The sequence below is a fragment of the Chroicocephalus ridibundus genome, chromosome 15, assembly GCF_963924245.1.
Source record: "Chroicocephalus ridibundus chromosome 15, bChrRid1.1, whole genome shotgun sequence".
NCBI classification, from domain to species: domain Eukaryota; kingdom Metazoa; phylum Chordata; class Aves; order Charadriiformes; family Laridae; genus Chroicocephalus; species Chroicocephalus ridibundus.
In genome coordinates, this window is record NC_086298.1 from 6292348 (window position 1) to 6305636 (window position 13289).

The 13289-nt window shown below is 46.1% G+C and overlaps 1 protein-coding gene across 17 annotated transcripts in view; it reads right to left on the reverse strand.

The window, feature by feature from the left end:
- Nucleotides 1-13289, reverse strand: part of DNM1 (dynamin 1) — a 69416-nt gene that overhangs the window by 9597 nt on the left and 46530 nt on the right. For 10 of the 17 annotated variants that reach the window (XM_063352675.1, XM_063352672.1, XM_063352677.1 and 7 more), the window contains exons 16-21: nucleotides 4442-4551; nucleotides 3703-3814; nucleotides 2511-2522; nucleotides 1080-1250; nucleotides 684-925; nucleotides 63-281 (exon numbers count right to left, since the gene is read on the reverse strand). In XM_063352675.1, the coding sequence (XP_063208745.1) occupies nucleotides 63-281; nucleotides 684-925; nucleotides 1080-1250; nucleotides 2511-2522; nucleotides 3703-3814; nucleotides 4442-4551 (866 nt within the window). The remainder of the gene's footprint in view (nucleotides 1-62; nucleotides 282-683; nucleotides 926-1079; nucleotides 1251-2510; nucleotides 2523-3702; nucleotides 3815-4441; nucleotides 4552-13289) is intronic. The other 7 variants (XR_010073358.1, XR_010073359.1, XR_010073357.1 and 4 more) reach the window with 1 other exon arrangement.

A 13289-nucleotide genomic window follows, 5' to 3' on the forward strand; every position in this document is an offset into this window, starting at 1 on the left:
CAGGGCCGGTACCCTAAAATTGGACATATCCCACCTGTGTGGAACAGCGTTTCAGGACTTACCTGGGAACACCAGGAGGAGCGCGATTAGGCCGAGAAGGAACCTGAGGTGGGGGCCCAAAGGGATCAGGAGAGGCACCTGGCCTGGAGGGCACAGGGGGGGCACCACCCAGCGTGGACCCACCAGCAGGAGGTGGCCCAGGAGCTGGGCCTCGAGACCCAGGTCTGGTGGGTGGAACAGCGGGAGCTCTCCTCTGTGGCGTGGGGCTGGACGTAGGAGACCTGGCAAACAAACGGAGACATTCAACTGCAACAACAGGTCTGGGATCCCTCTGTGTCACCATCAGGTCCCCATATGCTGCCTTCAGTGTTCCTTCTTTAGTTTCATGTCACTTTACACACCACCCTTCGGCTTTCAAGGGCCACGCCAGGCTTCAGGTTGCCTTCAAAGCTACTTCAGGCCCTATCTCACCTTAGGGTTTAGAAACCTCCACATCCCCTGTGAAGATGTAGCAGCCCTACATATCTTTCACGGCCTAGGAGACTCCCAACACAAATACCCAGAACTCTTCATCCACAGGGAGAAGAGGGGAAGAGGACTCCCTGTCTCAGTAGGAGGCCCCAGCTAGCCACTGAAGAGGCATCAGGCAGGTCTGTGGGGCTCTCCCCCTGAGCCTCTGGTACCTGCGTCCAGATGGTACGCTCTGCACCTGCAGCCAAGAGTCGTCCACCGGTGGGGGCATAGGGGTGCTGATAGTGCTGGTGTTGATGTCCCCGATGATGTTGAGGGCCTCTTTCAGGGCATGGTACATGCGCAGCATTTCGTCACGTCGCTGGGCCTGCTCTGCCGATTCCTCCATCAGCGTATTTTGGTCACCACAGGAGTAGAGGTTTGCCAGCAACTCCGAATGGATAAAGTCCTTGGTCTGCAAAGGAGCATAAAGAGGGAATCAATTTCCACTGTCTTCCCCAAAACACTCCATTTTGTCCCCATCTCTTCCTTCTTTCAAGCTGCCTTCAGTTTTCGTTCACTCTTTCTCTCTCCCTCCCTATGTCTCCCCACCTCTGCGTGATAAGTACATTGTTTATCATGAGGTGCATGATTGTCTTCGGCATGAGGTCTCTGATGGTTTTGTTGACAATTGCCATGTAGGAATCCACCAGGTTCCTGATTGTTTCTACTTGTCTCTCCAGCTGAGGGTCCATGGAGTGCATGAAACTGTCTGATCCATTCTCCTCCGCCTCACTGGCCTGCAGAGAAAAGGAGACAGATTGGTTCTTCAAATGTAATACATAATTAGCTTTTCATGAGAGCGCTAAGAGAAGAAAATAAGGGAACACGCAGGAAGCGCATGCAATAAAAATTATTTAAACTTACACTGAGCTGTGATTGACAATGCACAGCTCACCTTGTACAGACTTCTCCAGCTCAGATCTGAGGAGCTTTGACAATAAAGCTGCTCTCTTAGTAGGAAGTTACTACACAAAAGTGAAAGGCAACGGGGACTCACAACCAGCTTTCACAGGTTATGGCTCTAGTGAATACTCAAAGCTGTATTTTTAATACAGCTTTTTTTCACTTTTAATATTTATAGCTTCCTGAAAGGTTCTGCATTGGAGCTGGCTTTTCCATGCTCAGATTCAGTTTAGACTTGAGAATCACTTACCATAAATTAAGCCTCACAGGCTCTCCAACACTGCATCTTTATCCTCATTATACAAATGAGAAAACAGATACAGAGAGGTGAAACAACTACTCACCTCAGTCACACCACAAGTAGATGGAATAACCTAGAAAACTTTCCTGATCACTTTAACTGCAAATCCTACGTTGTAAGTCATAATTATCTTTTCTTCCACACTAAGCAGATGAAGCTCTTTGTCTGCCTGAAACTCACTGTTTAGCTTTCTGCAAGGTAAAACCCAGACTGTGCCATTTGACAGCAACCAGTCACCAAGGTTCATCCATTTAGGATCAATTTCAAAGCAGCAAAGCATGAAAGACTGCTGTCTTTCTCAAGGCTTATTTAAAAATCCCCTTGATTTTATAAAGAAAAGTCTTTCTTTTAAATCATGCCAGTCTGAAGGATTTGCAGCAGTGTAGGAAACTTATATTTTGTTTTGGGAAACAGATATATGAGAAATGGCAAAGTCTTTTGTTCATTTGAGCTTTTCCTAGGAAGATCTTACATAATGACGGAATGCAAGGTGTCAGTGAGGAACAAAGTAAAGGCAGTGGATGTCAAAGGACAACTTAAAAAAAAAATGAGGGTCAAACCCCCCCAAAATAAGTTTGCATCAAGATTCAGAAATCATACAAAAAGGGAGAAATAAAAAGAAAAAAGGAAAACTCAATTCAAGAACAGAAACAAACAGCAGCAATCCAACAGAAGGTACAAAGAGGGAGAAGCAGCAAATGCCTCTCAGGAAACTGTGACAAAAGGAAAAAACAAAAGAGAACTATCCGGTGAGAGGCCCGGGGGCAACACAGGCAGAGACGGTCAGACTTACTTTGTCCTTGTCCTGGGAGGCCAGTTTGAGCATATGTGGAAAAAATTAAAACAAAAAGGGACAAAAAATAAAAGATGACTTAATTGGTCTCAGAATTTGGAGAAATTCCCATATAGCACTGAACAAGCAAAAGACCAATCCCACTAAAAATACGTAAATACCTAGATTACCCTGGCAGAGGAAGAAGTGAATTGTTCAGCTAAACTGAAAATCAAAATGGGACACTCTGCAAAGGAAATGATATTGTTTGCAACAAAGGGCGATTTACTTACCTACAATGGCTACTTGTTATTAGTTACATAGGGTTTTGAGACAGTCAAACTAGCAATCAGTGTTCCTATGTGAAACCACTCCATTCGCACACCAATAGGTGGCACATGTCATTTTTGAGCATGTGTTTAAGAGGCTCAGCCTGGTCTAAAGCCAATCTGAAGTCATGACATAAGGTCCGGTCCCTAATCCTCTTTTTTTAATATCACATCAGTTTGTCAGGAAATGCTTTAAGGCAAAAAACACAATCTTCAAGTGTAACAGGAAAGATGAATGCAAGAAGTCTATTAGAAGCAACAAATACAAACAGATAAGCAATTATCACTTTTCTAATGGAAAAACTATTTATAGCAGCTTCCTCTCACAGAGGAACAGGAAGGCTTTGAACAGGAACATATACCACAATTCTCTAGAACGCGCTTTTAAAGCGGAGCATAATGCTGACAGGGAATGTTGTGGGACAAGGCTAAGGGAAGAGATAAGAGGTCTTGCTAAAGTAGCGTATTAAGGTATCTACCAAGCAAAAGAAAAATTCAAAGAACATTCCTTCCTAATTGGATGGGGGAAGGAATGGGAGAACAACTACTAATAAGCTAGGAAGCTCCTAACAAGTAGTCAGGTAGTTAAATGTCCTCCTTATATTGCGAATTTAATGCCCACAAAACAAGAGACCTAGAAGGTTTTTCAAGGCAATCTTTGCCTACTTTATCTGCCCTTTGAAGCTGACAGCTACTCTATATACCAGCCTTCCTTAAAGGAAGCACCAGAACATACCAAAAACTTAAATTTTTGTTCCAAAATATCTGCAGCTCAGGAAAGAGACAAAACCTTCACAGGCTTTTTTAACATATAAGGATGCAGCTATCCTTCTTATGATACATGTTGTGTTCCTTCGCATCCCATTTTTATCACTGTAGCTTACCCCAACACGCTCTGGGTAGACTCCTGCACGAAGGAAGGAAGCCTTCCAGCTATCCACCTCCTCCTGGGTCTCACAGGCCAGCTCCAGCTGCCGGTAGTCCTTGTAAACATTCCTGAGAGGAAGACAAACATTTTATTCTTCTCTATTGCAAATCAGGCATTTGCCCATATTTGACAGATTTCAATGACCAGAGAATCTTCCTGTCACTTTAAGGCAGAGACACTTAGTCCCCTGCAGTCCCTCATGATGACCCCGCAGAAGGGAAAGGAAATGAATTTTTTTTTATGAGCAAGTTTAATTACCCCAAGTCAATTGCATGTTTCAATAGGGCCTGAAAGAGATTCCCTTTTCAATTCTGCTCACTGCTGGACTCCTCCAGCCAGCCTGGGTCCCCTATCTCCTGTAGCTTTCCCTATTCACTCACTAAGAACATTGATTACAAATATATACTCCAGCCACAGCCAGAGTCAGGTAACCACATCAAATAGCTGAAGACTAAGGTCACGCTGCAGGCCATGCGCTGGTGAAGAAAGTGGCACGCATCTGTAAGACCAGAAGGAATGAAGTAAGACTTCTTTTTAAAGTCCCCCGTCTCCTCCAAAAGTGGTTATCCTTAAAGGATACACAAATCTTTACTGGACAGCTACCCCAATGCACTTATCTCTACTCCGTCCTACCTAATATTACATAAATCCTGTCCCAAGCTTCAACAGCTTGGCATGTTGAGATGTGAGCATACCTCTGTTCAGTGTTGAAGAGAGCAAAGATGTGCTTGCTGGACATGAACCCCTTCTCAACATCTCGCAGCTTCAGGTTATCCACTGGTAACATATACTTCTTCTCCTTCTCCTGAAAAGGGGATCAGTAACAAGTCACTCACTGCTCCAACAAAGCCTCTACTCCACCAGCAGGAGGGAGTCTATCAGCAATACAGCCCCACATCACCATCAAGGCACTCTCAACCCAGGTCCTCTGGTCTCTTAAGTCTATGAGAAGAGGGGACCTCTAGAAACAAGAGTTTGTTATTCCCAACTGCTTTTGTGATGTGGCTCAACAACCCTGCCCCATTAACTCCTCCAGGAGCAGGTGGCAGCATGGCACTGTCCCAATTCCCCAGGTTGTGATCAACATGAAAGTCTTCTCTTCCCAGCAAGGGGTCAATCAGCACCAAGACCCTCACCAGCCACTTGACGCCCAGTGCTGGTCTGCCTGGGAAAGGGTCCTCACACCACTGCTCACAGGACAGCATTAGCGGAAGGAAACACTGCTGCTGATCAGAGAGGGGGCAAGTAGCCCTCACAGCCCCACAGTCACCACCTCAGTGTTTTAATCACTACAAGCCTATATTCACATTCAAGAAGAGCCAGACATGATAGAGAAGCTGGTTTGACACAGAAATTAGGGATTATATCAACTTAAATTCACCTCTTCAGAAAAGCGGACTTTTTCACTTCATCCTATCACTGTCCTACACTCTATTGGTTACTGCGAACTCTTAAAGTATTAATCAAGCAATAATAAATATGCATCAGAAGATCAAAGAGCAGGTCTGGCTACAATAATACAGGTCACTACAAGGTTACCTGAAGGCCTCGTGTTGAGAAAAAAAATAATCAAGTAACTATGCTCATTAATGAAAGTCTCATCTCTGAATGAGTACAGAAGTTCAAACAACATGGGCAGCTTACTGCTTGGTGAACATGAAAAACCAGAGTCTGAAATTTCAGTGGTCAATTGACCAGACTCAGAGAGCTTGAAGGGACCTGTTTTTTCAGAGTGACTGCACCCACAACCCTCCAGTCTGGTTCTTATGAGGCATCTCCAGCTAAAGAACAAGGCACCCAAATACCAACCTCAACATTTCTGACCCTAGGTACCATCTTTTAACAAACAAACTTGATCTTAATTTTTACATTTATGTTCAGAAACTGACTCAGAAATCATTTTCCCTGCTTAATCTCAAATCTGGATCTACAGCAAAAAAAGAAGCAAGTTTGGTTTAAGGTCCCCATTTGGAACATCCTGTTCCAGCTGGGTATTATACCCCAACATAACAAGAGAGGGAGCCATCACACTGGTCTCCAGAAGGCAGAATGCAGCTATCCAAGACTGAAATAGAAACAAGAGCATACTTTTGTGTGGAAGCACGCATGTGTGACTATCCCCTTGTGAGCATCTTGTGTGTTTGTGGACCTTTCTTGGCTGGAAACAACAAAACAAAGAAGGAAAACAAAGAAGGTCAGTGAGCAGAGATCCTGAAGAGTTAGAAAAGACGGGCAGGGAAGAGCAGCAGATAAGGATGGGTGTTTGAGCTCAGCAGCTTTGTCAGAGGATGGCAAATCCAGCCTAACATCGTCTTCAGTTTCAGTTAGACTGACTTGAGTTTGCTAAGGATACCAGACACTACACAGTTCAGATATAACCCAAAGATCAAACTATACCAGTCCATTACAAAATTTATGCAACAAGATTATCTTGGAAGCTGGCATCTAGAAAATAGAAGATATCAGTTGTGCAGCTGCCAAACTGTCCATTCTCTCTTGAAGATACCAGGCTATGAAAGCAGAAAAGCTCTTCCAAGCAAATTTTCCTGGATTTTTTTAAAGTATTGTTATCAGCCTAGATTAGAGTTGGGCAAACATTTTTGTGATGGGACATCTGTCAGCCAGGTGCTGGTCTCAAAACTATACAGACCATTTCAGGTTCTGTACGTCACAAATCGCTTCCAGCTTTCTGTTACTTTGGGTTATTATGATGTTGGTTTAGGTTGCACTAGTGACCTAGAAGCGAAGTACACCAACTGCTAAGTCCCTGTGCAAGACAGACCATCCCCACTGCAGTCTCACTTCACTGGAACTCCCTGCATCCACCCCACAGAGTCTCTGGGCTAGTAAAAAAAAAAAACACAACAAAAACCACCAAACACAAACTCTTGTTAAAGCTGTCTGAGAAAAATCATTCTGCGTTAGAACAACATAATTCCATAGAAATTTAGCAATGGAGTCATTCTTCAGGAAAAAAGTCAAAAGGTAAGGGAATCCCGTGTCCCAGATATGGAAATACATGCTCTTTGCCAGAGTTTCAACTTTCACCCCTTCCAAGTTCTTGCATAAATGCTTCTGTGTGATCAAGACACCGCTATCTCTGCATGCTAATTTTCTCATACACCAGAGGAAAGACACATATATTTGTCTGCCAGCATAAAATAGCAGTCCTCTGACTCTGAGGCAGCAAGAGCAATCAAGCAGACGACACTGGCGCAAGGCAAGAAACCCCCAACCCACACATTGCGGGGCAACGCACACTGCAACAAGCCCCCGCTGCCCCCCATCTCCCCACACCTCCCCCTCCCCGTCCCCCACTTCAGTCTTTCCAGCTTCTCAGTTTTCAACCCAGCCTGTTTTATATCAACACTCTGACTTCATTTCCTGAATGTAGAGACAGGAAAGTGTGGAACGAGCTGCCAAGGGCTGAGCCTCTCAAAACTTTGGCTGAGCCCTCCACCCATATGTTAGCAATCTGGCAGTATGTGCTACGGCTGAACAGCATCCTGGCCAAGGGGGGAAAAGGGCTTCTCTCTCTTGCTTTCCAGACTTGGCGGGGGGGGGGGGGGGAAGTAGGGGAGAGAAAAAGAGAAGGAAGGGCCAGCACGCATTGAAATGGGAAAGTAGTTTGTGAAATACTATATTCAAATCCCTCAGTATGATCCCAAGAGGCTTATGTTGCTCCTATCTCCTCTCGTCTATAAGAAAAAAAAAAAAAAAGAAGTCAGGCAAAACTCTCTCTCAGCAGTAGAGTATGTGTTATGTAAAATGTGCATATTGGCTGCGAGTTAATCTATAGAGCCATGAGGCCAAGGAGAGGTAGTGAAGCATCAGAAGCACTCAGACTGGACACACAAAACGGAACATGGATGCTCGGTGTTGGCTAGGGAATGTCGTAGGCATGGGGCTAGCTACCCCTGACCAGGGCTGCTGCTCCCAACGGGACTCACACCGCCTGCATGGAGAACCGCAGAAGGAGATGACTGCAAGCTACTCGTGCAGGCAGGATAAGTGCCAGAGGATTAGTCCCCCACCCCCAGCATAGTGCAGATACAGCCATATGGCTCTGTACTTTGCATCTACCAAAGAAAGAAAATACACATGGCCAGGAAGGAGACCAGGATCCATTAGCCATTCCAATTGTGGGGTGTGAAGCACAATAGCTGGAGGAAAAGAAAAAAAAGAAAAAAGGGATGCTGCAGTTGCAGCCTGACATTGAAACATCCTTACTGTGGCTAAATTCTAGAGATTGGTTTTGGCCAGACACAGCAATAGTTTGCACTATCATCTGAATTATTTGTTCTTATCCTGTAGGTAATAACCTAAAAAGAAGTTCACAAAGTCAGCAGGCAGCAAGCCAGTCTGACTCAAAGCACTTCATTCAACTGGACTGCCTCAACAGCAAGTTGAATTTTCCTACTCTTGGATGCACGTGAAATGAAGCTGACAGATGCTTGTGTGGGCTCCCCTAAGGATGGAAATTGGCACTCGCAGTACAGGAAAGTAATTGGCAGAATTATTAGCTCTCAGTTTGCATTTGGAGCACAAATAAACTAATTAAAGGTTTCCCTGTAGCTGTTATGACAAACACCTCCTTTTGCACAGAGACAAAGGTCTGTGGATATGGGAGAAAGACCATTGCCTTTGTTTTAATTAGTAGCCGTGTGAAATTCAGAGAAATTCATCTTGCTTAAGCCTCTTAATCTGCTTTCCTTCTTGTAAGATGTAAAGTGCTATGGGTAAACAAACCTGCCCCAGAGATGACTGGAGTTTCTGTCAAATCATTTGTGTTAAACGCATGCATGGCATTTTGGGAACTCCTGCAATAAAACTCTACTCAATTGGAGGATATTAACATCATAATTGATAATAAACACACTTCATGAATACATGCATACTACAAGATTTTTAGGAAGAAGTCTCAAAAAAACCAGTCTGGAGTATTTGAAAGCAAGTCAGCTGAGCATTTTAAGTTGAACCACCCCCCCCAAGACGTTACCAAATGCTTTCTACTCCTTGTCTTTGCAAAGAAAACACACATTAGAAGAGCTGAATTTCTGAGCTGTGATTCTTCCAGGAAGCCCTAGTCAGCCCACAACATACGTACATCTCAAGACCATCTTTCCAAAGCACAGGCCACCTGTAACACAACTTTTACTCTCAGAGCATAATTTACTGGACACTGCAATCACTGCTCCAAGCTGCAAAGCAGCTGTAATGGCTTGTTTACATCAGAAAGCTGCACTGGTTTAACTTAAACAACACATCCTAAGATTTTAAGCTGATTTAGTTCAAAAGCTCTGTAGACACTAGGCTGGACTCATGTGATTAATCACAGCCATTACTGTTGGCTTAGTAAGCACAGCAATTGTAATCAACTCACCTGCACGAAAGTAAAGATTTTTATTTACATCAGCTGAAATAATGCGCAGATATAAACATGCAGCTAAGTGCAACCCTAGGAAGCCATCAGAGGATATATAAGAAAGCACAGGCAGAAACTGAGTAGCTCAAGAGAGGCTACAGTGCCCAGAACTCTACTGTTGTGACCTCTCTAGGGTCACAGCAATGCCCACCAGCCTTTACAAAGGACAAGCACGCATTTCTTCCCACACCTGTCCCTGTGCCAGGGCAGGGATGAAACATCCCCGAGTATGTGACTTGCTTTCATTATGCAAAGCACAACACACATGCAAAGTGTTGCACACCTCTGGGAAAAGGGGAGGGTTGGTTACCCCTCCTCAGTGCATGGTTAGAGCAAAGTGGGAGTTCTGGGTGTTTGTATTTTTGGCCACAAATCTTAATCATCCACCAGGATGCACACAAGAGAAAGGGATCCTGGAAGGGAGACGTGCGGCATACATAAAGCCCTCTTTATCCCTGCAGCACCAGAAGAGAGAGGGAGCAAACCGCAGGGGCTAGGGCTAACATCTGGAATCGTTATATGGGAGCCAAGCGCCACAGAAAGTGACAGCATTCCTCAAGTTTCCATGCGGGGTAGGGAACCTTCCTTTCCCCCCGCAACCCCATCCGTCAGCCGGCTCGCTTCCTGCCAACCTCCGGCCTTCCCAGCAGCCAGCAAGCTCCTCCCTCGAGTCTAGTTAGCTTTCCACTGCCACGTCAATTGAGGCAGAAGGACAGAAGGGAAGCAAGAAGGGAGGGAGCAAAAACCAGAAGAGGGAGGGAGGCTCAGCAATGCCAGACATAGTGGGGGGAGAAAAAGAGGGGATGCGGACTGCTCCTGCAGGAGCCAGAGGTGAGCTGCAAAGGCAGCTGGCCAAGGTGGGTCAAAGGACCTGTTTGAGGACTTGGAAGCAGAGGCTGGTTCTGTTTGAGCTTTGCTGTGGACCCCAGGCAAAGGGCTGATCTACAGGACAGAACTGGGAAGAAGGAGATGAGGGTGCATGGGGCCTGCGAATCCTCCCACACAGCTCCACATGGAAGAAGAGGAGTTGGATGAAGCAACAAGTTCTGCACACCTGGGTAACAGCCAAAACTTCACAGCATTTCCTCCCCAAACAGCAGTAATTGATTTATTTTTTTTCCTTTCTTTCTAAAAAGGTTCAGCATACCCCAGGTGGAAACCAGGTACCAGCCTGATACCAGCACCGTAAGAGGAAAGCGCTTGGAAGCTTGCTCCAAATTGAAAACATGCAGAGAGCAACGTTTCTTCCCAGCTGCCAGAAGAAAATGTTTCTTCAATCAGGACTCGGACTTTCTTTCACCCCATCTCTGCCCCCAAAAACCTTATCCCAAAAGCAGGAAGGGGAAAGGACTAATGAGCAGCTGATAGCCGGAGAGCAGATCGCAGAGGCTCCACTCCGTCTGCCCAGTGTTCAGACTACCTGTTCAGGACTACGAGATTGTACAGTAGTCTGCACATTGGTTAGGCTGTGCTGGGATACACCACACACTGCCAGTGCTGCACGGGGACGGCAACACCTGCACGGCAGAGGGACATGCTTGGAGAGGGTGGGCTGCGGGCGTAGCTGCATGCAAAGTTCACTCATCCCTCAGCCTGTGAGGATATAACCCTTCAAAGCCATGCTTGATGATGACTTTTACCTGCCTGTTCACCAACCTACTCACAACCCCCTTATTCCTCCTCCATCTCTTTCATCCCCTTCTTATTTCTTTCAGCTTCATGCACTTATCCCAGGGGTAGCTGTGTTCAGGGTGGCTTGTTTCACGTGCTAAACTTTGCCATAAAATGCAGAGACAGACACATGGGCCTGGTGGAGTTACAACTGCACTATGCTTTGCTACCTGAGAAGGCAAGATCAAGCAGAGAAAGGTGACTGGAGAAAGGGGATTTCACATCGTAAAGAGTGCTGGTCATTAATATAAAGAAAAACCTACAAAGGATTGAAAGTTGCAGGTTTGGATGCTCTGGAAGTTGTGTTTGCTTAGATATTTGTCTGAAAAAGAAAGAAGAGAAACAGTGAATGACAGCATAAATGAGGGCTGATTGAGAATGAGTAAGATATTATCCATGAGAAAACACGTACTTGTGAAAAAAGATGAGTGAGTGAATGAATGAAAGTGCTCCACAGAGGATGTAAAGAGACAGAACATGTTCCAGAGTGCACCTGAGAGCAGTGTGAAAGCAGGAGAGGAAGAACCTCAGAGCAGATCTGCTCCTATGGTCTTTAAACATGCTGGATGCAAAAACCTGGCAGCAGCTGGACCCATCACAGCAAGTTTTTGATGACTTGCGGGCATCAGAGCAAAGCCAAGGATTTCTCTCAGCTGTGCCTCAAGGACACGGACTGTTGGGAGGGCGGGGGGGACAGGGAGGAGTGTATGTGTGTGTAGTGGGGAAACAATCTCAGTATTGATCAATGTATGTATTTTTAAACTAGAATTGGTTACAAGACATTGACACTTTCAGAATAAGCAGCTATCTAGTGACTGTCAATAAGGTCAAATCTTTCCCAGGACAGGGGAGAGTACCTTTGTACTTTGAGCAAAAGAGAAGGCATGAAAACAGAGAAAGAGCCCAAGCACAACTGACGCAGCAGGAATCAACATGATGCATAAAGAATATGAAGCGTTCCCCAACACACCTGGAAGTACCTAAAACTCTATGCCCACCCCTCCTGTACATACACAGAACTCAAACACACTGACATTGCATGCAGCACAAATGCTTTCACACAAGCAAATAAGACCATATTCTTCTCATGTAGTCACCTGCTCTTACAAGCCCCAGATTTCTAGTACACAATTTACCTGAGTAAGGACAGAAGGTCCCATCTGTATTGTACAGTCACACAGATTCCCAAAGGAAACAGCAGATATATCCATCCAGCCAGCTGTGTGAACACTCCAGCACACAGTGGCACACAGTCACAGCACTCCAACAGAAACTGTCACCCTTACAGAGCAGAGCGCACCGGGGCCATCTCCACCAGGCAGTGAGCTTTACTGATGGGAAGCACTGAGCACAGTGCTCATTGCATCTTGCCTACGAGGTGCCCATCACCAGCAGCTCTAGCTCAGCTCACAGACCCTCTTTTCCAGCAGGTGGGAAAGCCCTGCAGAGATGTGGGCACTCTGCATTTCATAAGGGATTCAGGCAGAAGGACTATTCAGATTAAGTTCCTTTATTGTGTCCACTACGTTGCTTGCCGAGCAGTTAGCCAGCGTGCTGTGCTGCTGCTCCAGCCCTGGGGACACTGCAGCCTCCCTGAGCAAGAAAGTCCCACTCTATATTGCTAGCAGCCAGAGCAGGCTCCTCCCCACCTCTCCCTCCCACCACTGGCCTACAGCATAATCCCACAGGGTTGAGGAGGTGCAGGTACCTCAGGAGGGTCCTCCAGGTCTTGGGAGGCCAACTGTCTGTGGGGCCACTCTCCATGGGGCCAGTGTTTGCCTCATTGAAAGGAGACAGGAAGAAAAACAGAGAGCCCAAGGAGCACACACACATACTCTTGGCAGCAAGGCAGAATGGGGAGCCAACTTTCCACCCTCGCCTGGCCTGCTCTTTCCTTCCCCTCCCATTCCCCAGCACACTCCTTCAGGCCCCTCCAGAGCATCAACAGCCATATATCCCTGCTAACATGTAATGCTGGGCCCTTTAAGACATTAAGTTTCAGTTCCTTTCTTCAGAGGCAGAGGAAAAACAAGCCAGCATTGCGGAAAGACTGGTATTTCACTAATGGGGTCCAGATGTCTTAATTCCCCACTCTGGGTCCTGGCTTGCAACACAGGGCAGGGAGCAGCAGTGCCCCGACTCCCCCCGACTCCAGAGGTGCTAGCCTAGCCTGCACCCTGACCCCACTGCACACCTTTTCACCCTGCTCCTTCCCCCATCATTACCCACAGCTCCGCCACCAGCACTTTCTACCCACACAAGAAGGATTCAGCTCCTTCTGGACGGCATCCAGAGGACAGGGGAACTGGGACAAGAGAGCCCACAGAAGTGCAGGGTGGGGCAGACAAAGCCTCCCCCTTCCTCCCAGAGTTTCAGTGAAGAAAGATCGTGGTATACCGCCTTTAAAAACACATGAGAGCATTTCAGGAGCTGTAGAAGACAAGTCC